The sequence below is a fragment of the Anarrhichthys ocellatus genome, unplaced genomic scaffold (genome assembly GCF_004355925.1).
Source record: "Anarrhichthys ocellatus isolate YVR2014 unplaced genomic scaffold, GSC_Weel_1.0 scaffold84, whole genome shotgun sequence".
Classification (NCBI taxonomy): Eukaryota; Metazoa; Chordata; class Actinopteri; order Perciformes; family Anarhichadidae; genus Anarrhichthys; species Anarrhichthys ocellatus.
Window position 1 is genome coordinate 209,700 of NW_022280114.1, and position 25,955 is coordinate 235,654.

General features: G+C 42.9%; 3 protein-coding genes and 1 long non-coding RNA gene across 6 annotated transcripts; 1 reads left to right on the plus strand and 3 right to left on the minus strand.

Annotated features, from left to right (window-relative positions):
• Positions 1-1,723: 1,723 nt before the first annotated feature.
• LOC116398430 (elongation factor 1-alpha-like) lies at positions 1,724-10,065 on the minus strand. Its single transcript, XM_031874702.1, has 8 exons — positions 9,962-10,065; positions 9,295-9,444; positions 8,109-8,288; positions 6,308-6,604; positions 6,070-6,220; positions 5,659-5,915; positions 4,630-4,864; positions 1,724-2,042 (listed from the first exon to the last, which is right to left on the minus strand). Exons 2-8 carry the CDS (start codon positions 9,436-9,438, stop codon positions 1,918-1,920), a joined length of 1,389 nt encoding a protein of 462 aa, XP_031730562.1. The 5' UTR covers positions 9,439-9,444; positions 9,962-10,065; the 3' UTR covers positions 1,724-1,917.
• A 475-nt stretch (positions 10,066-10,540) lies between these two features.
• LOC116398432 (elongation factor 1-alpha) lies at positions 10,541-17,087 on the minus strand. 3 transcript variants are annotated; one of them, XM_031874703.1, is made up of 8 exons: positions 16,870-17,087; positions 15,974-16,126; positions 14,751-14,930; positions 14,356-14,652; positions 14,003-14,153; positions 12,346-12,602; positions 11,014-11,248; positions 10,541-10,749 (listed from the first exon to the last, which is right to left on the minus strand). In XM_031874703.1, the coding sequence occupies exons 2-8, from the start codon at positions 16,115-16,117 to the stop codon at positions 10,625-10,627; spliced, it is 1,389 nt and encodes a 462-aa protein (XP_031730563.1). In that variant the 5' UTR covers positions 16,118-16,126; positions 16,870-17,087; the 3' UTR covers positions 10,541-10,624. The 3 variants fall into 3 exon arrangements, with proteins under 3 accessions (XP_031730563.1, XP_031730565.1, XP_031730564.1); XM_031874705.1 differs by having other exon boundaries at positions 16,712-17,087; XM_031874704.1 differs by lacking the exon at positions 16,870-17,087 and having other exon boundaries at positions 15,974-16,682.
• On the plus strand, positions 12,945-24,547 carry LOC116398434 (uncharacterized). Its single transcript, XR_004213755.1, has 2 exons — positions 12,945-13,043; positions 23,316-24,547. It is a non-coding gene; the product is annotated as an uncharacterized LOC116398434 (long non-coding RNA).
• On the minus strand, positions 17,170-20,869 carry LOC116398433 (elongation factor 1-alpha). Its single transcript, XM_031874706.1, has 8 exons — positions 20,764-20,869; positions 19,769-19,923; positions 19,073-19,252; positions 18,683-18,979; positions 18,445-18,595; positions 18,038-18,294; positions 17,713-17,947; positions 17,170-17,609 (listed from the first exon to the last, which is right to left on the minus strand). The coding sequence occupies exons 2-8, from the start codon at positions 19,910-19,912 to the stop codon at positions 17,488-17,490; spliced, it is 1,386 nt and encodes a 461-aa protein (XP_031730566.1). The 5' UTR covers positions 19,913-19,923; positions 20,764-20,869; the 3' UTR covers positions 17,170-17,487.
• Positions 24,548-25,955: the final 1,408 nt, after the last annotated feature.

A 25,955-nucleotide genomic window follows, 5' to 3' on the forward strand; every position in this document is an offset into this window, starting at 1 on the left:
GCCTTCTGAACTAGTTGGAGGTGAGAGAGTGACTTTTGGTTGATGCCAGAGAGAAGGGAGTTAGTAGGCGAGTCTTGAAAAGATTAATGCATGAATGACTTTTTCCAGGTCAGGGGGAGAGAGCATTCTTTTGATTTTGGCAATGGTTCTTATTTGAAGAAAACAGGACTGGATAACATTTGTGGTTTGAAGCTTAAATCTGAATCAAAAACTACTCCTAAATTTCTGGCAGTGGACTTTATGTTAACGGAGAGGGGGCCAAGGGCACTTTTAATGGGAGTGATAGGGTTTGGGGGACTAAACATTATGATTTCTGATTTTGAGTTATTGAGTTGAAGAAAATGTTGTGCCATCCAACAGTTCATATCATTAAGACTGAGTCTAAAATAGCAGCGAGGCTTCTGGGGCCATCAGGTCTCAAGGGAAGGTATATCTGTGTGTCATCTGCATAGCAATGACAAGAGACATTGTGATGTTGGATGATTTGACCAAGTGGGAGCATGTATATGGAAAATAAAATTGGACCTTGGGGTACACCACAGGTAATGTGAGATGTAGAAGATGAGAATACCGATGGTGACCGAGTGGGTTCTATCTAAAAGGTAAGAATAAAACCAACTAAGTACAGCGTCCTTGATACAGTCCCACAGCCCAGTCATCACACACAAGCTGTCAGCATGCCAATGTTAAGTAGTTGTAATGTTCACCAAAGACAGTTGGATTTATCTATAGGCACCGTGAATATCAACATCTAATGTCATGGCATGGCTGTTCATGCAAAAGCTGTCAAGATATTTCTGTCTCAACCAAACTGGTGACTAACAGACCAACATATCCATCCACAGAGTAGACAAGTAGAAGTTTTGAGTCCCTCAGAGGATCATAGTGCTGCAGGAATGAGTCCTAAAACCTGGAAATCAGTCACTGTACCCTCGTCTCAAAGCTAATTTGTCTTTGGTTAGATGTCTGATATAAGGTATGTGGTTAACACAAGCTGAAGAGATTTTAATGTTTTGTTCTATGACAGAAAATATGAGAGTAGTGTACATCTTTAAAATGAGAAACGTCATCATGCCGACTAGTGCGCCTTTAGAGCCTTGGTGTAGTTCATAGCCCGACGTCAGCTTTTTACTTCTGGAGATTGCATTTATGATTTTAAAAAAAAAAAAAGAAATCATAAAAGTAGTCTTCATTTGTGAAACGTTTGAATATCATTAACTTTTGTTTAACACAGAGCTTATTTTCTGCAATAATCAACAAAAACCCATAGTCATTTCGTCGAGGAAGCCAGTGCGATGCTTACTTCTGGGGTTGGCCTACAAAAATACATCAGCCCCGCAGCACTCTATTCGCCTATCACTTAAAACCCATCTTCCCCAGTTCAGGGTTGGTATGAGGAACTTTTAAAGTGTCACGGTTAGCTCTGAACTCAATGTTAGTTGACTTAAATGTTTTGGTATTCTGGAAACTGTCTTTCTTTTTTGAAATCCCCACCCAAGACATTGCAGAGGAAACTTGAGTACCCCAGAATTGAATATTTATGTCATTGTTCAGACCAGACATTTTGCAAAATTAATTGGTGTTCCTTTCCTTCGTTTCCCTCTCATGTTGACTGAAGGGTCTTATGTTCATCCTTCTTTAAAAGTCAATGAAAGGAAAATACAAAAAAAGCATGCTGGATATTCAAAAGTTGTGAAACAAGAAAAGAAACTTCTTCAACAGGCATGTTTAAGATTTTTTTTATTATTCTGCTTTTAACCTAATTCGTTTCAACAGTTCTCTAAAAAGCCCAAACCCTCCTTTCCGGCGGAAACTTTTCCGATGGGTTTTAATAATCATAAACCAGAAGGCGGCGTTGGGATGAAGACGGGATGGCTGCTGAGACGTGACTTTTTGTTGGATGTCCGGCATGAGAATTCATTTCTTCTTGTCTAACTTTTGTGCAGACTTGGTGACCTTTCCGCCATCATCCTTCTTCTTGGTTACCGACTTTATGACACCAACAGCCACAGTCTGCCTCATGTCACGCACAGCAAAGCGACCTGAGAGGAAGAGATGGACAAGAAAAGACAGCCAGGGGAGTCAACGAGATGATAATTATAACAAATGCTATTGACAGATTTGACAAAATGAATGACTCATATTATGTCCTGACAGAGCCTGAATTGAAATTTTAAAAGTTGATAAGATTCTGGACGTCACATCAGTCTTTTTATTTATATTTTGAATACTATGGATGAATATTACTCCGTGGATCGATCCCACTCTGTCCATTGGTCAGAGTGGGATACATCCCAAGTCTCTTAATTGTCGTTTCCTCGATCCTCGCTTGAACCGGAAGTTGTTCTGCGCCGCCATATTGACGGCCATCCCAAAGCTCTTATTTAGCTCGGAGGAGCGAGGAGTGAGGATGGAGGAGGGACCTCGGAGGAGCCATGAGCGAGGACCCACGAAAACAGACTTCCAGGAAGTCTTTTAACGACCGACACGCCCCCTCATTGTTCATCAGTTATGTGATTGGACGCTGCAGCTGATTGGACTGACTGGAGTTTCATACCAGAGTGAAGACGGATCACAGAATAAACTCAAGCTTCATATTTGACGAGTGTTTGATGAGTTTTATCATTTAAGAGACACAATAAACAATAATAAGAAACAATCATATTCTGGGTTATTTAATAATGACGTCACTGTCACAATTTCAAAACGTGCAGACGCAAATAATTCATAAATAAGATGATCGCATTCCGCCGGTAGAAATCTATCCTAAGCTTATAAACAGGACAGTTTGTTAAAGAGGTAACAGACTACAGAGAGAAAACACCTCTACAGTGATGATTACTGTGTTATTAGTATTATTAGTTACTATTAAGTACAGTGATCATGTGAACAGATACAAACTTCTCAAAAGTCTCTCCAGCCACTGACAGCCGACTGACAGCTGATCAGCTGTGATCATCAGCCACCGTCATCAGAAACAGACGTCGCTTCACGTGACGCAACTGAGGAAAGGACGTCTCATGTATCTTGAAACGTATTTCCTCGTTTCTCTCTCCTCGCATGGTTTCCTCCATGCATCCCTGCTGGGAGGGACTAAGTGAGGGAAACGGGGATGCAATTACAACTTCTTTAACCCTAGCCCTATTTTTGGGCCTCTGCCCGAAAATTGCATACCCATACTCAAGAGAGTCCACAAATCTAACTACAATGTCTATTTTAATAATTTTGATGCTAGAATACAGGTAACACTTGTGAGATGTGCTGAGATGTGTAAATATTGTGTATATGTTACTGGTTAATAACATATACACATATGGCACAGCTCAAATTGAGAAAGTTTCAGGTTCGCCTGAAAAAAAAGCACTTGTATTGAAAATTTTTATTTGAAATAATGCAGATCTTGGCCTAAAAATATGCCAGTCATAGCACAACATGTTTTACATGTCTCAACAACAGATTTTACTTCGATTGAGCGAAGCAGGCCAGCATAAATGGTCTGAGTCAAGCAAAATTCTCATTTTTGGAACCAGCAGTTGCGCTGCTGTATTCTAATTTTATATACTATATAACTAAATATTAACTATATATTCACTTGTCTTATCACTAAGAGTGTTCAATAATCCTAATAAAGCAGTTTGGCATCATTTTGAGCAATTTTCAGCAATTTTCAGCTGTCATATCTGTCATCCATAAAATAAATTCCTCGGTGCCTGTGTCTATGTAAGCCTTTGTTAAGGCCTGTGATTGGCCGATTTAATCATGTGACACCTTGTTGCATGTGGAAGAGTCCAACGAAAGCCATGGGGGTGTTTTGAGAAGCTGCAGGGCCTTTTACTCACTGAAAATCTCGAAATGCTTGGCACAACCCCCATGTCTAAATTCATTGGTCCAGCTGACTGAATTCTTGCCATTCTCTCATACAAGAACCCTGAGCCGCCATTTCACTTCACAGGCACAGTTCAGGAAACGGGCTATAGAGCTGCCGCATATTTCAATGGATTAGCTGCGTGGTGGTTCAATTTTTTTTCTGTTGAGTGGTGGGTTGTTGGTTGGCGTTGTTTATGTAACTTTTGAACGGTTTGAAAGAGAGTAATTTGAACACCGCCAGTCGACGCGGGGTCGAATCACGCCCCTACTGCATATGTAAATCGGCCATGATCGCTGCTGGCTTTGTGATGAGAGACCCAAAAAAAGAGCATAGTACGCAGATTTCTGGCCAAAAAAACGTGGTATTGTGGTAAATCTTCTAGATATCTTCTAGATATGATCTTAGTTGGTGTATAATTGTGTTTTGCAGTGTGTAAAATGGCTCCCATGGTTGTTTCGCCCAGAATCTCTTTGTTACATAGGTATATGATATGTCATAAAATATAATTTTATTTGTTTCGCAAAAGTGAAAGTGTGTACTCTGTCTCTCCACCTCTAGTCCCCAATATTGGGGACTTTCGGTACCAAGATGATTTATTAAGAGACTTGAGAAGTACCCATATTTAAACCAGATGAATCAGAAAACTAATCAAATATAAAACTAAAAAAGACACTAAAAACAAACCCATTCTCTACGACAACAAAATGGATTGTAACCTTCAAATGCAGCGAATGAAGAAGAAAAAAAGCCTTTTAACTCACCCAGTGGAGGATAATCAGAGAACTGCTCCACACACATGGGCTTGCCTGGGACCAGTTTGACGATGGCAGCATCTCCAGACTTGACAAACTTGGGATCATCCTCGATCTTCTTGCCGGAACGACGGTCAACCTTCTCGATGAGCTCGCTGAACTTGCAGGCGATGTGAGCGGTGTGGCAGTCCAGCACGGGGGCGTAACCTTTTTGGATCTGGCCGGGGTGGTTCAGGACGATGACCTGAAAACAAATAATTTAGGAGAGTTCTCTATCCAGTACTCAATTCAGGCTTTAGATGAACACATATTGCAGGTCCCCGCAGGTGGCCAGCAGAGTTCCACAGATATTTACGTTTACCTGAGCTGGAATCACTCATGCATCTCATTTTTTTTTTAGATTATCATTAAAGCAGGAAATTTAGCAGTCAGTACTAAGGTATTCAAATAATACACAGGTTCATATATTCATGTTATTTTAAACATGTGTAAGGTACAGTGAGTGGGGTGACCGTGCCACTGCCATTTAGAAACACACCTTGTCAGCTGATACCAATGCCAATATCAACATTGTCTGTCAATTGCATGATAATCATGCATTCAAATTGACATTTTTATTTTAAACATAAATGTGGAAATGAAAATGAGTGATGGCCTATTAGTGCCACTGCCATGCATAAACATACCTGTTATCTTGCATACAATACTGAACTATTAAAATAATGGACAGATTCATGTTTGGGGGAAAAGAAATATGAAAAATTGTCTAATCAACCAAAAATGTCACGACCCCCCCTGCAGTACCTCCGCGGACCCCCTAGGGGTCGCAGACCCCCTGTTGAAGACCTGAGATAGATCATAAAGCAATAGATACAATATTGAAAGGGTCTTAGTGTAAAGGTAAAGCAAAATAAATCTTGTAAATGTTTGGCACTTTTTGATTATGCCAATCTAAAAATGGAAGCTCGGATGCTCGTCCATCGTCCACTTATTCCTTTATCAATCTTTATGTACTTTCTTTCATTTTCTCAGACTCACCTGGGCGGTGAAGTCTGAAGCTCCTTTGGGTGGGTCGTTCTTGCTGTCGCCGGCCACGTTCCCGCGGCGGATATCCTTGATGGACACGTTCTTGACGTTGAAGCCGACATTGTCGCCGGGCATGGCTTCGAGCAGAGACTCGTGGTGCATCTCCACGGACTTCACCTCAGTGCTCAGGTTGCAGGGAGCAAAGGTGACGACCATGCCGGGCTTTATAATGCCGGTCTCAACGCGGCCGACGGGAACAGTTCCAATACCTGAGAGAGCAGAAACAACAAGTTTCTATTATACAGTGTGTGAGCTGTGATTGTCGGCTTTTGGGAGCTGTGAAGTACAGGCTGTGGAAACAGTTAACATCCCAGCCCGTACGGGGAATAAGGCTGTGACAAATCTGTGACACTTCTTAATTACCTCCGATCTTGTAGACATCCTGCAGGGGCAAACGCAGGGCCTTGCCTGTGGGACGGGAGGGGGGCAGGATGCCATCCAGAGCCTCCAGCAGTGTGACTCCATTGGCATTGCCCTCCTTGCGCTCGACCTTCCATCCCTTGAACCACTTCATCTACAAACAGATTCAAAGTAAGAATTAAGTCCAAGTCTAATCCATCAAGTCGACAACTTGAGCACCACAAAGATTAAATTCTCTTACATTGGCACTGGCCTCCAGCATGTTGTCTCCGTGCCACCCAGAGATGGGGACAAAGGGGACGGCTGCAGGGTTGTAGCCGATCTTCTTGATGTAGGTGCTCACTTCCTTGGTGATTTCCTCGAAACGGGACTGGCTGTAAGGGGGCTCGGTGGAGTCCATCTTGTTGACTCCAACGATGAGCTGCTTCACGCCAAGGGTGAAAGCCAGCAGGGCGTGCTCACGGGTCTGGCCGTTCTTGGAGATACCGGCCTCGAACTCACCAACACCGGCAGCAACAATTAGCACGGCGCAGTCGGCCTGAAACAGGGGAGACATTTTTTCTAAACTTCTACACATGTGCGTGTCTTGTTAAAGCCTGAATGATGGTTGTCTTTTGCTCTGTGTGCTTTTTTCTGAACATAATCAGTTTTTTTTACATTATCACAACTTCAGCTTTTCCCTTTGGTTTTCTTTTAGGAACGAGGCTGAATACCAACTGAATCAAACTGAAGATGGACATTCAATGGCTCCAACATTACTTTACCTCCATTTTCAAAATGCCGTATTTGGGGACTTTTCAAAGGACAGTCGGGGTGGAAATTAATGAAGCGTAAGTTCAGTCAGGAAGGCTACTCTTACACGCCTAGGCCTGTAGTTTATTTTTTATACATCTGCCATTCAGTCCTCGCATGCTCGATCATAATATCCTTGCTGTCAAAGGGTACATCCCAAGTCTCTTAATTGCATCCCCGTTTCCCTCACTTGCGTCCTTTAATTGCGTCTTAGTCCCTTCCACCAAGGATGCATGGAGAGATGCAAGGAAACCATGCGAGGAGAGAGGAAAAGAGGAAATATTTTTTAAGAGATATGAGACGTCCTTTCCTCAGTTGCGTTGCGTCTGTTCCTGATGATGGCGGCCGTTGATCACAGTTGGATCAGCTGACAGTTGGCTTTAACAGCTGGAGAGACTTTCGAGAAGTTTGTGTCTGATCACATGATAATAGTAACTAATAATACTAATAACTAATAAAGACACACAGTAATCACCACTGTCAGAGTAGAGGTGTTTTCTCTCTGTAGCCTGTTTCCTCTTTAACAAACTGTGCTCTGTTTTTAAGCGCAGGATCGATACCGGTGAGATGCGTTTGTCATATTTATGACTTATTTGCGTCAGTACGTTTTGAAATTCAGATTGTGACGTCATTTTTAATTAACCCAGCTATTGATTATGGTTTCTCTTGAATATTGGAATTAATGTATTAGGCTCCATGTTTCAGGTTAAACTTAAATGATATAACTCATCAAACCCGACACTCAGGAATGATCAGCCTCACATGACTGAATGGAAAATTCAGTGGGATGGATGATGATGTAAAAAGCTCTATTAAATATGATTGTCTCTACCTACTATGTTAATGCTGCCATTACGCACCCCTCCACCTCCCCATCTACGCCCGGTCTTCGCAGATGAATTAGCTTCATCAACTCATCATTCTATCAGCCACCACCACCAGTGTCTGGACTCTGTCAATGCTTTATCATCACATATCATCTGTTAATAATAAACAATGATATTTTCTTCATCTGACTTGTCTCTCCTGATTGAAATAAATAGATGTTGGAGTTGATGCCCTCTAGTGTCTGAGACCTTACTTCAACTTATAACGTTAAACAAATGTGATAGAGTGATTTCTTCTACAACCCCATAACAGTGGCTGCCCTTTAGAGCTCAAGCTAAAAACTTAACTGCAACTTGTTGTGTAACATACAAATCTGAAAGTGAGAAGTCAAATAAAGAGCAGGTTAAAAGGTGCGCCTGTACCTGAGAGGTGCCGGTGATCATGTTCTTGATGAAGTCTCTGTGTCCGGGGGCATCGATGATGGTCACGTAATATTTGCTGGTCTCAAACTTCCACAGAGCGATGTCGATGGTGATACCACGCTCACGCTCGGCCTTCAGTTTGTCCAGCACCCAGGCGTACTTGAAGGAGCCCTTGCCCATCTGTTGAACAGACATAGAGCGGGAAAGACTCTGTGATTAATGTTTTTTAAATAAAAACATTTACGTCTTGCAGATCCCCTTTTTAGATTTAGATTTTTATTTTGTATTAATACGATCAGTTTAAAGCTGGTATTTAATTTACTTTTATACAGTGTGCATCAGCATTTTGTTTTCATGTTAGATTGCCTTTTGTGTCTTCTAAGTGTATTTATTTTAATATTTACTATAATTATAACTATCCAGGTTTCAAGCTATTTATGGTCATGTGCACGACAATTACAGAGAAGCAGATGTTGGCAATGAAAATCTTCCAAAAAGGAAAAAAAGAAGAAAATTGCACAAATATAATAAGCAAAATAAGAATCAAAGACACAAAATAGTTAATTAAAGTTAAGATAAAAGGCTAAAATATAAACAGGAAAATAAATTTGTCTTAGGTAGTATTGCAAATACTACCAAAAACAGGAATGTGGTAAATGTACATGAGAAGTATTAAATATAGAGGTCATATAGAGGTATTACTTCAGTTTGTAATACATTAAGTATGCAAAGGTAAACGACAGTATAACTGTACAGCAGCTGTAATATCTGTTTTTTTCGTCTTTATGAGTGACTACAATAGCTTCCTTGTGATTCTTCTATCATTGCTAAATATTTAGGTTTTCATTAGGGCAAATTGGTTATGCTTGTGTTTTTAAAGCAATTATTTTATGCATAATGTATTGAGGCAAATTTGTTTGCAATATAGGCTAGTAGCCCTTGTCACGTGACACATTCATATCTACGTTAAAACTGCAACTTCTCTAAACAGGAGTACTTTCTGAAAGAATGCCTTTAGTCAAAGTCAGTACAAGTATTTCAACAGTAGGAGGCAGTCGCAGCCAAGCCAAATCAGGGAACAGTCACATCCGCCACACCTGTGATGAGTCATAGATGTGACTTGTCTCATTGTGTTTTATACGGTGTGATTATTTCTCAAAAACCTCAATGAATTAATTAAACCAACCTCAGCGGCTTCCTTCTCAAACTTCTCGATGGTTCTCTTGTCGATTCCTCCGCACTTGTAGATCAGGTGGCCTGTGGTGGTGGACTTGCCGGAGTCGACATGGCCAATGACCACGATGTTGATGTGGATCAGTTCCTTTGCCATTTTGTCCTGTGTTAAGCATTTAACGAGTAAAGGGTAGTATAAAAGTATATAGTTGGCAAAATAAAAGAAGTATCAAACATAGTATCCGTTGGAGGGGCCCCTGGCAGTGTAGCATGATGGGCCTCGTGTTCGAGGTGGCCTTCTTTTTTGGAGGGAGGGGGAGGGGCTATTTCCATACTTTTGGATGTTTAAATCTATAACTAAACACCAAGTTTAACAAACTAATTATATGTTTTGTATAAAATCTTAATCTGAAAAGTAATTAGTAGCTGTGAACAATGAGGAACATTACAGACCAATGGAAACTAGTTCATTATACTTCCTGCAATGGAAACCATCAGAAACTATCACATACAGTACACATACTAAGCAGTCACTGATGTTCACCCTCTGGAGACCAAACCATTAGCTCAGCATTCAAAACCCCACTTCTAGTCTTATTTCATTTATCTAAAGTCTTTTGGTGCTATTTACTGAGTTTTGATTTCTCAGAATCTGAAGCTATTACAGCGTTTTAACTCACCTGGTTGTTGCCTGTCTCCTGCTTTGTCTATCCACACCTTCCCTCGCTGCTATCCCCGTAAAAAAAGGACTCTGTAAAAAGTGATCAGCAAATTATACTTTCCTCCAACTTGCTCCTCCTCTTGCATCAGGAATAATTATACTTCTGCTCGTGCTATGTGCACGCACGCACACATTCTCGGGCAACAAGTTTTGCCAGTCTGTTCTTGTTCGTTATACCTTACAATAACACACCTCCTGACACCTGCCTGCCCCACCTTCTGTACCTGGAGTCTCTCTGTAATATTTATAAGAACTGAGAAAAGGCCTAAAATGTATCAAAAATGTGTGTTTGAAGCTGCCGGAGAAGTGCTACTGCAGTTTTTGTGATCACTTCATTCCTGTAATGTAATAAACCACAAAAGAAACATCTTCGTTTGGCAATGTTTAAGATTTTTATTGGTTTGGTTTCAACTTAACTATGATCATAGCTTCCCCTAAGAGGAACAGGCCTTCCTTTCCTGCGGAAACTTTTCCGATGGGTTTTGATCAGCATAAGCCAGTCCTTGAGTAGAGAAGAGCTCTGCCTCAGAGGAGACGGCGCAGGGTGGCGGGGGAGGAGGAGGGACGTGGCGGGCCGCTGCTGCTGGGACGTGGCTCTTTGTTGGATGTCCTGCATGAGAATTCATTTCTTCTTCTCGGCCTTCTGTGCGGACTTGGTGACCTTGCCGCCGGAGGCGAGCTTCTTGTCGACGGACTTGATGACGCCGACGGCCACGGTCTGCCTCATGTCGCGCACAGCGAAGCGGCCTAGGAGGAGGAGACGGACGAGAAGAGAGAGAAAGGGAGGAGTCAATGAGAGGCTGAAAAGAGTCTTCTCTGTGGTTAAGGTGTAGCTGGTGGAAGCGGTGAATACACAGTGCACATTATACTAAAGACCAATAACTGTATCTGAGTAATGAAGCACCAAAATACCTGCAGAAAAGAGTGCTTTAGCTTCAGACCAAAATATCTGCAGTAAAAAAAGGTCGATAGCTAATTCTAAAACCAACAAGAACACAGTGTTTCACTCACCCAGTGGGGGGTACTGGGAGAAGCTCTCCACACACATGGGTTTTCCAGGCACCATGGTGATGATGGCGGCGTCTCCGGACTTGAGAGCCTTGGGGTTGTCCTCAAGCTTCTTGCCGGAACGCCGATCGATCTTCTCCTTGAGCTCGCTGAACTTGCAGGCGATGTGAGCGGTGTGGCAGTCCAGCACGGGGGCGTAACCCTGGGAGATCTGACCGGGGTGGTTCAGGATGATGACCTGCAGACGGACAGACGTGGGGGGAGGTCAAAAGAGCAACATCTAAGGATGTGGACTGGTTGGTGCTGGATAACACTATACTCCCAGAGGTAGACTGATGGCTGTGTGGTCTAACAGGGACACCAAATAGTCCATTCTGCTGTGTAATAGCAGCCTAAATCAAAGGGGAAATACAATTACAGTTATGTACTCTTAAAGAAGGGATCAGGATTCTAACCAGGGACTTTTGTTGCACGTCATGTCCGTCTCTCTATCTCTGCCCTCATATTTCACTGTATACCGCCACAATGTCGACTCTTAATTAAAGGCTAAAATGCCACAAAAAAAAAGGAATAGTAATATTTCGGTTTCAGGTTTCGAGATTTCTGGCATCCCTTCTCACCTGGCCTGGGACTAAATAAATGGTCAGAAGAGGACGACTGAGGTTTATAGATTAGCTAAACACCTTTTCAGTCACAATAAAATAGCATTCAGAGAGCGTTTCTCTTCCTTAATTTAAAGGGACATTCCATAAAAAAATAAGCTTTCATTTGTTAAGGAAACGTACGAAGGCAAAGTTCCCCGGGCCAAGTTCTTTGCTAACTTTTGCCGAGGAGCAATAGAAAGCATCCTGACGGGAAACATTACAAACTGCCATGGGATGTGCACGGCCCAGGACAGGAGGGCTCTAAAGCTGGGGGGACTAAAACCGCTCAGAATCATCAACTACTGAGCATCAGTGATACTGGTGACAAGAGGTGCCTGCGAAGAGCCCAAAGGATATTAACAGACAAAACCCAACAAATTTGGGGGACTCACAAGAGACAGATTAAAAAAAGGAAGGATCAGAATTGAAACAGCAGTGGCTGAAATATCTGGAGTCGGCATTACCCATAATGCAACGTGACAGTGACTTTCACATAGACATGAATGAGAGTAGAACAGACATCAAACTGTTTGCTGTGGTCATTTGACTAGTTTGCTGTTACTATGGTGACAACACAACACGCCGTCCTTTGCTTTCTGTATGTACTCCATGTTAAATCGCTGGGGGATAAAATATGAGTTTTTTATTACATATAAGCAATCCTTCTTTTTCCCCTCTTGCTGAGACTCACCTGGGCGGTGAAGTTGTCGGCCGCCATGGGTGGGTCGTTCTTGCTGTCGCCGGCCACGTTCCCGCGGCGGATCTCCTTGACAGACACGTTCTTGATGTTGAAGCCGACGTTGTCGCCGGGCATGGCTTCGGTCAGAGACTCGTGGTGCATCTCCACGGACTTCACCTCAGTGGTCAGGTTGGGGGGAGCAAAGGTGACGACCATGCCGGGCTTCAGGACGCCGGTCTCAACGCGGCCGACGGGGACAGTTCCGATACCTCAGAGAGCAGAATTATAGAGCGCTTTTCAGTTACCTTCAAAATAAAAAAAACTTGTAAATTAGCAGACGTTTTGATGAAAAACATCTTATACATTTTTCTATGCAGCCATCTTTTGATCACTTTTTATTTCTCTCACAGTGTTTGAAACATTAGAGACATGGTCCTGCTACGAAGAGGAGTAACATCATAGCATGAATACGTGGCAGGTGAAACGTGGGCGCAGTTCAACTGTACACTTACACAATCCGGTACATCAAGTTCCCCCATCTATGATAAGCCTGTCTGAACAAGTTGACAAGCCGTCTGCCTCCACTCCCAGAACGTGTTGCTCAGCAGACATTAGAGGCTGGGTCTGTTCGCTGTGACTATATCACTCGAGTGTCTCCGGTTTCATCCCAAGATGCTGCCTTTGCTGTTGCAACTGTTTCAAGAGTTCAGGTAAGTGACTCGACTCTTATTTCCTTCGGCTGTGTTTCGGTCCGAGTTTAGCTTTATTTTGTTAGTTAGTGTAGACATTGTGAGTAAAAAGTGTTCTTGGCACTTTTTTGTCAATACTTAAATTAAACCCTTTTCAGACACGGAACATGTGACATTACGGGCTTCGTGCATCTGTTAGAGTAATGGCCTTTTGGCATTTTTGTGTACATAAATGTTCTTCATTCAGAAGCGAAAACAGTCACGGAGCCTCGCCTGACATTTGGCAACTCTGGTGGGAGTGGCGGCACTGCTGGAGAACTGCTGTGAGCTGTAAAAGCAACGAGGGAGAGAGGAGGAGTGCTTCTTGTTCAGTCACAGCAATGTTTTAAAGAGCTCTTTTTGCCCTTGAAGGCCTGATTTATGATCACCGTGGGCAAAAGAGAGAGACTCGTTCTGCATCTTACAGTAAGACTACTGGATACATTTCTCATCAATTTCATTAATTACACAGAAAATTCTGCTGCAGTTTATAACGTCCGACAAGACCGTAAGTCGGGATTTAATTGCTGTTTGCTCACATGCTCTGTACAAAGTGTTTGACTGGATATGCATGCTGCTGGTTGGTTTATTTTGGTGACTGTACGATTCTTTCTTCTTGCACCGTGAGGAGAAAAAAACCCGCTATTTGCATCGACGTGAAGCTATGCACTGCTCGTTCTCAGTGTTAAACTGATGTTCTTTTCTTTTTGTGTGGGAGATGATACATACGGCATTTTATTCAGCCTTAGATTAAGATTACAACTGTGACCGTTGTGTTAAAAAGAGACTTTGTAGTTCAGACCAAAATGTTGAATCACATTTATGTAACATGTAGGTAGACTATAAAAAAGTTTGTAGAAAGTTTGTGCCCGTTTCCACTTAACACTATGTTGCATCATTTCCCTTGAGGGGATGTGCTACGAGGTGCAGGCGCTCCTTACCGCCAATCTTGTAGACGTCTTGCAGGGGCAGGCGCAGGGCCTTGTCTGTGGGGCGGGAGGGGGGCAGGATGGAGTCCAGAGCCTCCAGCAGGGTGACGCCGGTGGCGCCACCCTCCTTGCGCTCTACCTTCCAACCCTTGAACCAGCTCATCTGAAAAAAATGGAGAGTGCAGACACAGAGATGGAGAGGGGGTTAGGGAAAAGTGATGAGGGAAAGCAAAAGAACGATGATTAGTTTAAGAGAATCACTTGCGAAAATCCACGGCATATTACGCTGACGTGACATAGATCTGAGTCAATGTCACAATTTGATGTGAGGTAGACTTGAGCTTTGCGTGTAATAAGTCCCTCACCTTTTCACTGGCCTCCAGCATGTTGTCTCCGTGCCACCCAGAGATGGGGACAAAGCCGACGGTGGCGGGGTTGTAGCCGATCTTCTTGATGTAGGTGCTCACTTCCTTGGTGATTTCCTCGAAGCGCTTCTGGCTGTAAGGGGGCTCGGTGGAGTCCATCTTGTTGACTCCGACGATGAGCTGCTTCACACCAAGGGTGTAGGCCAGCAGGGCGTGCTCACGGGTCTGGCCGTTCTTGGAGATACCGGCCTCGAACTCACCAACACCGGCAGCAACGATCAGCACGGCGCAGTCGGCCTGAAACAGGGGAGACATTTTTTCTAGAACATGCACATTTATACATAAAATATAAAGCGATGAGTCGGTGGACAACAGGTTAAAAGGTGCGCCTGTACCTGAGAGGTACCAGTGATCATGTTCTTGATGAAGTCTCTGTGTCCGGGGGCATCGATGATGGTCACGTAATATCTGCCGGTCTCAAACTTCCACAGAGCGATGTCGATGGTGATACCACGCTCACGCTCGGCCTTCAGTTTGTCCAGCACCCAGGCGTACTTGAAGGAGCCCTTGCCCATCTGTTGTGGAAATAGAATAGGTGTATAAATAAAAGTGTGAATCATTCAGTTTACTTTAAGTTCAATTTAAGATTTTTGTAAAAAATAAGTCATGCCTCTAGATGTAAAAACAGCAAACTTTATATCGCTCTATCATCCAAACACAGTTTCAGTCAATCCTTTAAGCAGACTCTTGGTACCGATACCATTTCAATATTCGTATTTTCCGTACCATAGTTTGTGGAACATAAACATCTTTTAGACCCTTTTTTCATTTAATAAAATATGCCAAATTACTGAAAACATTAGTGTCAAATAAAGGTCTCTGTCTTAAAATATCATGTAAAGTTAGAAATGTTTCCTGATTTGGATCAAATCGATATAATCAAAGAATAAGAAAACATACCGAAGAATTTGACCAAGCATTAAATGCCAATTTTGACACATTTCATTCAATATATACCAAAAATATTGAAGTTTGTTTCCCTGGTCCCAGTTTCCATTCAGATGATCCCATACTTTAGAAGCACATACTTTTATGCTATTATCATTTGTTTGAAGCTGCAAATCAATTCACTCAACTACATAGTATATTAATATATTTAATTATGTAGTTACTTCAAAAGTATCAGGCTTTTTTTCCCCCCTTTCAGTTTAAAGCACGTTTTTAAATACAACATTGGTGTGTGTGACCTGTGAGTTCAGTGTGTCTCAACATTTTTCTAATTTTATATAGATTTCTACTTTAACATTTACTGATTTTAGTTCCCATTAGGAAACACTGGTTATAATATGGAAATAATGATTCCATTGAGTAATTGAGGCAGATATAAAATGTACTATTAACCTGTAGGTTAAATAATTAGATTTTAACAGGTACATTTTCAGTACAAGTTACAGCATGGATAGTACATGTCTTTAAGCAGTAGGTGGCAGTTTTAAACAATAGTGAGCAGCTTCATCCACCACACCCACATACACCGACTTCATAGTCTCATACATACGTGTACTTAGGTGGGATTTTAATGCATTCGTAGCAGGCTGGTGTCTCCAAAAAAACCAACCTCAGCGGCTTCCTTCTCGAACTTCTCGATGGTTCTCTTGTCGATTCCTCCGCACTTATATATCAGGTGGCCTGTGGTGGTGGACTTGCCGGAGTCGACATGGCCAATGACCACGATGTTGATGTGGATCTTTTCCTTTCCCATTTTGAATTACTGGACGTAAACATGGGAGCAGTAATGTTAACTTTATAGAGACACTGCACCTAGCGGTCACTTTGACTCGGTGTCGATGAGTTTATAATGTAATTTATCTAGTATATAATAACTGCGGCATACGCACTTCACTTCTATCTAGTCGGCCCTTTAGTACTATGCCCGTGTATTGGACATAAATGCAGCTCTGCTGTTGTGCAATTACATATTTAATTTCGCGTTACCGACTTCACACAATCTTTACTGAAACTGTCATAGTCGGTGCTCGTGCCCGCCACAAGAAAGGACACTGGTGAGTCACGCGCTCTATGCCGGCTACTCCGCTGCCTCCATGTTGCGCCGAGACTGCGGAGCCGCCATGTTACCGACTGATGCAAGCGCGCGGCCAGACAACATGCAGCCACAGCACTGGATGCGCGTTCACGACGGTAGATAGAAAGGACTACCATGACTGGCAGAAACTAAAGCTCAAGGTTCCCAGTTAGCGTTTAACAATCAGTGCATTAAAGCCCCGTTAGGACAAAGCCGAATAAGCCACCACATGCGTTTGGATAAGAAATGTATGAGGTGAGCTGGCATGTTTACCTTTTTCATGTTCAATAACCAGAACTCAAAGCAGTCCTGCAGGATGAGATTGTCTTTTTTCCCAATGCTCAGGACGACAGCCTGTTTCGAATATTACCCCAGCTCCTCTATTCAGGCATGCATTTTTAGATGGGATTAAAATATGACATTTTACCAACCTGTGCCCAGCAGAAAAAGTCGTCCCCTGATTTAGAGCGGAGGGAAAAAAAAAAAGAAGGACAGAACGTGATCAGTCCAGTTTTTATACTGAACCAGAGGAGAGGGGGCTGTGCATGCTCTTGCTGCTGTCAGACTAGAATAAGGGGGTGCCATTGGCCGGGGCAGCATAATTCCTATCGAGACGATTGGACAATAAGTGCATCACTGGGCACAGATAGCATGGTCAAAAACAGCTGCAGCACAGAAAGCCTGGCTTACCTGTGACTACCAGCTCTAACAGTGAACGACAGACAAGCCAATTTCAATTTTTTCAAAGACATTTATTTTATTAGTTACCAGCAGCTTTCTTTCCAATTAAATGTGGCATTTTAAACAACATTTCCAACTTAAACTTAACTGAGAAGAGGCACCGTCATGTGATTCAGGTAAGCGACAATGCCATGTAGTTCTTTTTTCCTGCGGAAACTTTTGCGATGGGTTTTAATCAGCATAAGCCAGTCCTTGAGTAGAGAGCTGTGCCATAAAGAAGAAGATCCAGGGTAAGGGCAGGACAGAGAGGAAGGAGTGGCCCGCTGCTGCCGGCACACATCTTGTTGCTGGATGTCCTGCACGACCGTTCATTTCTTCTTCTGGGCCTTCTCTGCAGCCTTGGTTGTCTTTCCGGATACATCCTTGGGAATGACAGACTTGATGACACCGACGGCCACCGTCTGCCTCATGTCACGCACGGCGAAACGACCTGGAATAGAAGTGGGTTGAGCGTTTAGTAAATGTGTTTATGCACTCATTTTGTTGCAATAATTTATAAAGTTGTGTACATGGTAAGTTTTTCCGGTACGTACCAAGGGGAGGGTAGTTGGAGAAGGGCTCAACAACCATGGGCTTCTGTGGGATCAGTTTGACAATGGCAGCATCTCCAGACTTGACAAACTTGGGCGCATCCTCAAGCTTCTTGCCGGAACGACGGTCAATCTTCTCGATGAGCTCGCTGAACTTGCAGGCGATGTGAGCGGTGTGGCAGTCCAGCACGGGGGCGTAACCTGCGTTGATCTGGCCGGGGTGGTTCAGGATGATGACCTGTGGACACATTTTGAATTAGAACTACCAAATTGCAACTTGACTCAAAACAAAACTAACGCAATTCTATTCAAGTTCACAATCCCCAACCTGGGCATTGAAGTTGTCAGCTCCTTTGGGTGGGTCGTTCTTGCTGTCACCAGCCACGTAGCCACGACGGATTTCCTTGACAGACACGTTCTTGATGTTGAAGCCGACATTGTCGCCGGGCATGGCTTCGAGCAGAGACTCGTGGTGCATCTCCACGGACTTCACCTCAGTGGTCAGGTTGCAGGGAGCAAATGTGACGACCATGCCGGGCTTTATAATGCCGGTCTCAACGCGGCCGACGGGGACAGTTCCAATACCTGAGAGAGCAGAAACAACAAGTTTCTATTATACAGTGTGTGAGCTGTGATTGTCGGCTTGTGGGAGCTGTGAAGTACAGGCTGAGGAAACAGTTAACGTCCCAGCCCGTACGGGGAATAAGGCTGTGACAAATCTGTGCCACTTCTTACCTCCGATCTTGTAGACATCCTGCAGGGGCAAACGCAGGGCCTTGTCTGTGGGTCGAGCTGGGGGCAGGATGGCATCCAGAGCCTCCAGCAGTGTGACTCCATTGGCATTGCCATCCTTGCGCTCAACCTTCCATCCCTTGAACCAGCCCATCTACAAACAGATTCGAAGTAAGAATGAAGTCCAAGTCTAATCCATCAAGTCGACAACTTGAGCACCACAAAGGTTAAATTCTCTTACCTTTTCACTGGCCTCCAGCATGTTGTCTCCGTGCCACCCAGAGATGGGGACAAAGGGGACGGCTGCAGGGTTGTAGCCGATCTTCTTGATGTAGGTGCTCACTTCCTTGGTGATTTCCTCGAAACGGGACTGGCTGTAAGGGGGCTCGGTGGAGTCCATCTTGTTGACTCCAACGATGAGCTGCTTCACGCCAAGTGTGAAAGCCAGCAGGGCGTGCTCACGGGTCTGGCCGTTCTTGGAGATACCGGCCTCAAACTCACCAACACCGGCAGCAACAATTAGCACGGCGCAGTCTGCCTAATATCAAAAATCCAGATTTAAGTAAAGTGAAACAAGATACAAACATGGGTCAAACTTTGAGCGTGACAATGTATTAACATGATAACTAACCTGAGAGGTACCAGTGATCATGTTCTTGATGAAGTCTCTGTGTCCAGGGGCATCGATGATAGTCACGTAATATCTGCCGGTCTCAAACTTCCACAGAGCGATGTCGATGGTGATACCACGCTCACGCTCGGCCTTCAGTTTGTCCAGCACCCAGGCGTACTTGAAGGAGCCCTTGCCCATCTGCGGAGGGAAGAAATACAGAAATATTAAGATTTTGTTTGATATTAAACCAGATTTATACCGTAGAGAGATTACTACATGATTGCTCATGTATTCTGTATGTTTTAGTAAATATGAATTTCAAAGATCATAATATATTATTTTAAATACCCAACACACCCACTAAGTCAACTTCCTGGCTATCACATCCTTTTAATTACTTTGTATATTGATTATATAAAACAAACAGTCATTTAACCTTTTCATTTGGTGACATTTCATTTGTAGGCTATAGCTTATCAGTATACCAAATATGTAGTCTTTGTACAACAGCCTGAGACCCCTACTGAATGAAGTGCACAGTCACCAACAATGCTGCTTGCGTTAAGCCCCACCCCTGCGTGCGCGCACACGGGTTGATCGCTACATTCGCGTGCCAGGCAGTGGCGGTCAGAGTGGGCACGCTGACGCCGCCATCTTGCCTCTGGACTCTAGCCTGTAACGGTTATAAAGAGTGAAAAATATACAACTGCTCACCTCAGCGGCTTCCTTCTCGAACTTCTCGATGGTTCTCTTGTCGATTCCTCCGCACTTGTAGATCAAGTGGCCGGTAGAGGTGGACTTGCCGGAGTCCACATGGCCAATGACCACGATGTTGATGTGGATCTTTTCCTTTCCCATTGTTGTAGTTTCTGTCACGAAAGAAAGAAAAAAGATTAAGCTCTCAATTTTTAAGCGCATCATCGTTTATTAGCTTATCGTAGCATTCAACCACGAGTAACGGTAATCTGACGCCAATTAAACCATGACATCTCGGGCACAGCTCAATACGAACACCGTTCGACAGTAGCTCATGAAAATTGAGCAAAGCCAAAGCTCACATTATCACACATATCAGTCGAACCCGCTTCCCGTGTTAAACCGTTAACTAGTCGGTAAAGGTACGGGAATTTAGCCGCTAACAGGCGGCGGCTGCTAGGCCTCACTCGGCCACAAGCCATCTCAGACACGTGTTACTCCAAAGGCCACGTCGTGCTAAGTTGCAAATACTTCCAAATACAGAGCAGCCATTTCGTTGAGCCTCCCAACACCGGTCACTTGAAAATATGTACGGTCGTTTCATAGAGGTGGAATAAAAGGAAACCCGATACCAGCAGCCTCGACGCTGTGCATTCCAGTCCCTTCTTTGTTCCCCTCCACTTTCTCTCCTCCCTCCTAACCCGCTTGTTAATAAAATAAAAAAACCTTACGGTACCACTCACTACCGTTAGCATACCATCGAAACGGGAATAGCACTGAGGTTAGCGGAGGATAATGCTCACATTTACCGCCAAGTGTAGCGTTAGCTCCTTCTGAAAAAACCTACAGGTTTATGTTGAAGTTACATAACCGAGAAGGCAAAGTTTAGACTCAAACACTCGACGGAAAAAACTCGAAGCTGAATCGTATTAACGATACACATCAACAACAGTTAGCGCTAAAGGTCCGAGTTGTGCTCTCTGACTCTCGTTTAACTCAAAAGTTCAGCTTACCGGTGTTTCTGGGTTTTCACGGCCGACGCTGCTGCCCCTAGCCAGGTAACAGAAAGAGGAAGACAAGGGTTGGACTGTAGGTTTTATACGGAATGGGAGGCGGCCTGACTTCCTGTCGCCCTCCCCGGTGGAGACCCCGCAAATCACACACATTCCTGCAAAAAACGTCAGCACGCAACCGGATGAACCGCCTGAAACATGTATGATGTCTCACACGGACGCTGTGCATTTTAGCTTATCACTGAAACCAACAACAACAGAGACTGTATACTTGGTATAATGACAACAGTAATAGTTCAGAAACAGATTTGGGTTATTTGACACACTTCATCGACCTTCATCGATAGGAACTAAGATTTAAAAAAAAAACATTCACTGAATAATATTACCATTAAGTGTTGGAAACAAAGTTTAATAAATGTAATAGGAATACTGATATTTTTCAATCATTACCAGATACAGCTTCACCCACTTATTATTACACAAATGATTACAATGACAAATAATGGATTTCTATCATTGATATTTGAAATAAAATACAAATAAATAACTATTTCAGACCATAACAGCACAAAGCCCTCCCCCTGAATTCCCTCCCACCCACCCACTGGTTATACTGGGATGACTCTTCAGCCTGAAAAGATTATCCAAATCCGAAATTTGCATTCAAACAGAGCCCAGACCCCGAAAAGATGAACTCATGCTGTCTTCAAGACACCATGATCTCGCCGGCCCTTTACATTTACAACAGACGCACACACCCAAGTGTTTGATTGAATTAAACGCTGATGTTCTCAGGGGGAAGTGTATCTTCAGGGTCAGCTGATGTACTGAACAACCACCACAAAAACTGATGCCTTGATATCCTAACTGCTCTCCTTTGTTCACTTTTCAGTGATTTTCATCAAGTTATTCTCCTTTCAACCACTTGCCATCTTTAAAGTAGTTAAAGTGTCTGCTTAATTAGAAATAGTTGACTAATCTGGGAGAAATGTACTCAATCACAATGATGCAAGTTATTAACCGAAGAAAAATGGCCTGCTTTGTCACTTGGATGCTACTGGAGGTGACAGGAGGTCAGATTCTGCCTCTTCCTCCATCACTGTGGCTGGCATATTGCTCAGTACAGAGGCAGCTGGTATCCCCTGGTACACACACACTCGCTCGGCCTTCCCTCCAGTTCAGGTAACAGCCACTCCAGCTTGGCGGCTGCTGTTTTCACTCAGTGGAGAGCAGAGCGACCACAAGGGGAGGCTGAGCAGAGTGAGGGGCCCGAGATGTGGGGGAGAAGAGGCAAACAGTGGGTCGACTGAGAGGCAGAATAAGAGTTGAGACTTGCTAATAGAGTCATAAAAAAGTGAGTGTTAAATGACCAGAAATGGGCAGATGTCTTGTAAAAATGAATTATCTGTTATAAAATGATTGGAAAGAAATCCCTGTTAAATGTCAAACAAACGTTTTAATTCACATTATATAATCCATCTGACCACACCTACAATTCTCAATGTAAAGCACAAAGCACAATGTGCTGAGCAACTGCCCTCCCCAACCAGAGGCTTAAAAAAATGTGGTCTGAGCCTGTTTAAATCATCATATGAAGTAAAAAAAAAAAGACAAAAAATCAATTGTGACTTAAAAAGCATGGCTGCTTTCCTGGCGTATGATTTCATTTTGGAAGACAAGACAAAACACCCATTTTCTCCGGTGCTGGAGCTGTTGACTATATCCCAGAGAGTCTAGCTGATGGAAACACCCTGTTTAATATTAGAATATACATGAAGGGCAGGGAAATATGACCTCTCTAATTGATGGGGTCAATTGGTTTAATACAAACACTGCAGTAAAGAGACAGAGGGGAAGACTGAGTCAGCGAGGAAGTGACAGCGAGAAGTTTTCGGGAGATACTTGACAGAAATCTTGAGGCGAACTCAGTGTTCAAAAGTACATGACTATCGTGTAGCGGTAGAAGAGGTACTCAGATTCTATATTTCACTCATGAACATGTGGGCCAGTTTTCAAGGCAATCCATCCCAAATGTGAGCCTCATGGTGGCGCTAGAGGAAAAGTCAGGTGATCCCCAAAGTTTTCCTCTGCACACCATGAGTTTAACTCAGAACATGGTTGTTGAGATATTTCAGTCTGGACCAAGTGACCGACACTGCCGTCCCTAGAGCTACACTGCTAGCGATGCTAAAAACACACCGCCTGGCTCATGAGGCCTGTAATGAGTGCAGTACAACAGCTGTGTGCAACAGGGTGTGTGGGTGTGTGTGTGTGAGAGAGAGAGAGAGAGAGAGAGAGGGAGAATGTGACTCAACAGGCTGAGTGGCAGCACATCAGTGATGAGTCATCTGGTGTGAGGGGTGGTTATAGCAACGAGAGATGTGAACATTTTAGCATGACTGAGAAAAAAAACTGTTATTTGTTCGTACAGATTGATGGGTGGATGGATAGATACCAGGTGCCATATTTCTTTTATGTGAAAACTGTACATGGCAATAAATCAGATTCTCTTCCAAACACTAAATATGTTAAAATTTTCTCCCTTTCAGCCACATCAGCACCGAGGACGGCCACTAAGTTGGAGCGATAAGGCCTGGCTCGAAGTTCATCCCAAAAGGTGTGGTTGATTTCGGGGGGCCCAAGTTTGTCTTCATCAAACTGGGGAGAAGGCCTTTCTTCATGGACCTCGCTTTCTGCACAGGGGCGTCGTCAGTTCAAGCAGGAAAGGGAGAAACAAACTGCTGCCACAGCAGGAGCTGCAGGATGATTTACAGGAGAACAAAAAGAGACAAACCCTCGTTTTAGGGGCTCACAAACCAAAAAGGTTGGGAACCACTGCTATAAATTTTTTTGTGTGAAAAATGGGATACGCTAAACTCTTTAGCATCTAAAAATGCATCAAATTGAAGAGGAGAAATCACTCTTTAGTGAAACTACTCAGGTGAACATGTGACACAACTTCATTTGAAGGGGTCATGAGTTAAAATGGTTGGGAAGCACTAGTCTAAGGTACAGTACACAAAAGTAACATACTTTTGCCCATAGTGTTGATAGACAGACAACAATTCACCTTGTACAGTAATATATAATAATATATAGACATATACTGTCCATATAAACACATTATGAATTCCAGTTTAAACCACATTTTGCCGTGGGCAGCAGCATCAGCTGGTACTTCAGAGTCGTCTTTATCTGCCAGTTTTAAGAGACGTGACTTGGTGTCCGTGTGGGCGCAGAAAAGAAGTCTCCCTGACTGATTCAATGCCAACATAAAAAAAGAAAAATCTGGCATTCATGTGGAGGCAAGAGTTTCAGGTAACTCAATCTAAATATCAATGTCACCTAATGCAAATACAATCTGAGCCAGGGCGAGACAGTTAATGCAAATAAAGCGTATTTGCAACACACAGCCACTTTCACCCCCCCCACGCTTCACACTTGCATACAAAGTATTCCCTTCTGGTGTCCAGGCTATCGTCTGCATTTGTTTCACACCCTGAGTGGGAAGGAGACTTGTTTATCACATGCATATGACAGCCTCAAGGGTAGGTAGGATTAAACTTTTGGCTTTTACTTAAAGTGGCTGCAGCAAATTTCATTCAACCTCCTCTGGCTCAGATCGTCCCCTCAAGCTAAGAAGGGCAATCTGAGGCAAGCCAAGCGTTTTTACCCATATGCTGGTTCTGTGACGTAGCTTTTGTGGGTCTGTAAAGCCTGTTAAAATATTGTATGTGATACTGGACTGTACAAATAAACTTGATTTTACTTTTGTCACTGATTGAGTGTATATTTCTGCTTCTTCCTGGATCACTTCATGAACCTTTAAGCCTTGAAAACACATTGCATGTTTAAGATATTGCGAATTTATTTTAAGGTGCTCCGATTATCGATTTTCGATTTTATCTATATTTATAAAATGTGCATCCTACTGCTCACATAAGTGGTTAGATTTGTTGTACAGTATGTTATAAGCTGTGTGACTTATGATCGTCATCATTTTTTTTCAAAACTAACTGGCATCTAATCGGATCTTTTTCACTGTTTTTTTGGTCCAGGTATGTGGTAAAGGAAAAGCACAGTAGAAAATTGAGGGTAAAAGACAAAATGTCAGTAGAAATGTACACAGAGAACTGACAAAAATCAGCTAACATTCATTTAAATAACAGAGAAAATGTGATCAAAATATCTCTGAAGGCATACTGAGGCTACAGGAGGTATTGTTCATAATCAGTTTCGCAGGACATGATTCATATCTCAGGAACCTGATCAATAGTCCTGGCTCAGCAGTGAAATAGAGAAGTTTCCTGCCGGGGTTTTATTTCCAGCAACAGTCTTGCTTCATCTACTCCTGACTTTAGAGTTCTGTAAATGACGTGAAACTGATAAATAAATAATTAAATGTACCACTGTGAGGCAACAGTCATAATAAGTGCTAGGGATAAGGTCTGTGCCATCCATATTTAACTGAACCAAACTAATTAATTGAAAAATATATATAAGTTTTTAAAAATAAAAACAAAAGAAAAAAATGCCCAAAAAAAAGAAGAAATAATTAAGTGGTAAATTAACTCTCTGTGTGCAGAATGAGGACTCCACATAATAATTTATTTCAACATTACATATGTGAAGTGATTATTAGCCCCCTTCCTGTACAGTAAAACTACTGCAGTCATCAAAAGATGATTAGCACAATGCTAATGTGACCTAGCTAGCAGTAACTGTTACCGTAGGTCAGAATTAAGGTTTTGAAACGCCAAGAAAAAAATATGCAGATATGAGTGTATCGTTCTGAGGTCACGAAAGGTCAAATACGAGGCAATTATTCACAACATAAACTTCTAAATTACGGAAAAAAGTTCACCGTCAAGTCAAACATTTATCATGCTAATACAACCGCTAAAGTTAGTTTGCCGTTGTTAAATCCGGGGGTTTGACCGTAAATACCCTAATAAAACGGTGAATAAAAAGGTAGAATTAAGGCAGCTACATGATAAATTAAACGGAGATTTTAGACAAAGTGGGCATGTGAAGGTTTAGTGGAGTAACAATATTCAATGGGTAGAGAAGTAAAATCGAAAGAGGGAATGTCAATCATAGTGAACAGTATGACAAAAGAAGGGGGGGGGGGGGGGGGGGGGGGGAAGAAGAAAAAAAAAAAAGAAATAAGGCGGCTACATGATAAATTA

What these genes read in the sequence shown, in the direction of transcription:
- LOC116398433 (XM_031874706.1), bottom strand. Translation starts at nt 19,912, where the DNA reads ATGGGAAAGGAAAAGATCCACATCAACATCGTGGTCATTGGCCATGTG. An exon ending in TCGAGAAGGAAGCCGCTGAG is followed by an intron (nt 19,253 to 19,768) that starts GTGAGCAGTTGT and finishes TTCCCTCCGCAG; the next exon opens with ATGGGCAAGGGCTCCTTCAA. An exon ending in GGATGTCTACAAGATCGGAG is followed by an intron (nt 18,295 to 18,444) that starts GTAAGAAGTGGC and finishes CTGCTCTCTCAG; the next exon opens with GTATTGGAACTGTCCCCGTC.
- LOC116398432 (XM_031874703.1), bottom strand. Translation starts at nt 16,117, where the DNA reads ATGGGAAAGGAAAAGATCCACATCAACATCGTGGTCATTGGCCATGTC. An exon ending in AGACGTCTACAAGATTGGCG is followed by an intron (nt 12,603 to 14,002) that starts GTAAGGAGCGCC and finishes CTGCTCTCTGAG; the next exon opens with GTATCGGAACTGTCCCCGTC. An exon ending in CTCCCAGTACCCCCCACTGG is followed by an intron (nt 10,750 to 11,013) that starts GTGAGTGAAACA and finishes TCCTCCTCCTAG; the next exon opens with GCCGCTTCGCTGTGCGCGAC.
- LOC116398430 (XM_031874702.1), bottom strand. Translation starts at nt 9,438, where the DNA reads ATGGCAAAGGAACTGATCCACATCAACATCGTGGTCATTGGCCATGTC. An exon ending in TGATCACCGGCACCTCTCAG is followed by an intron (nt 6,605 to 8,108) that starts GTACAGGCGCAC and finishes CCCCTGTTTCAG; the next exon opens with GCCGACTGCGCCGTGCTAAT. An exon ending in TGCTGGAGGCCAGTGCCAAT is followed by an intron (nt 6,221 to 6,307) that starts GTAAGAGAATTT and finishes ATCTGTTTGTAG; the next exon opens with ATGAAGTGGTTCAAGGGATG.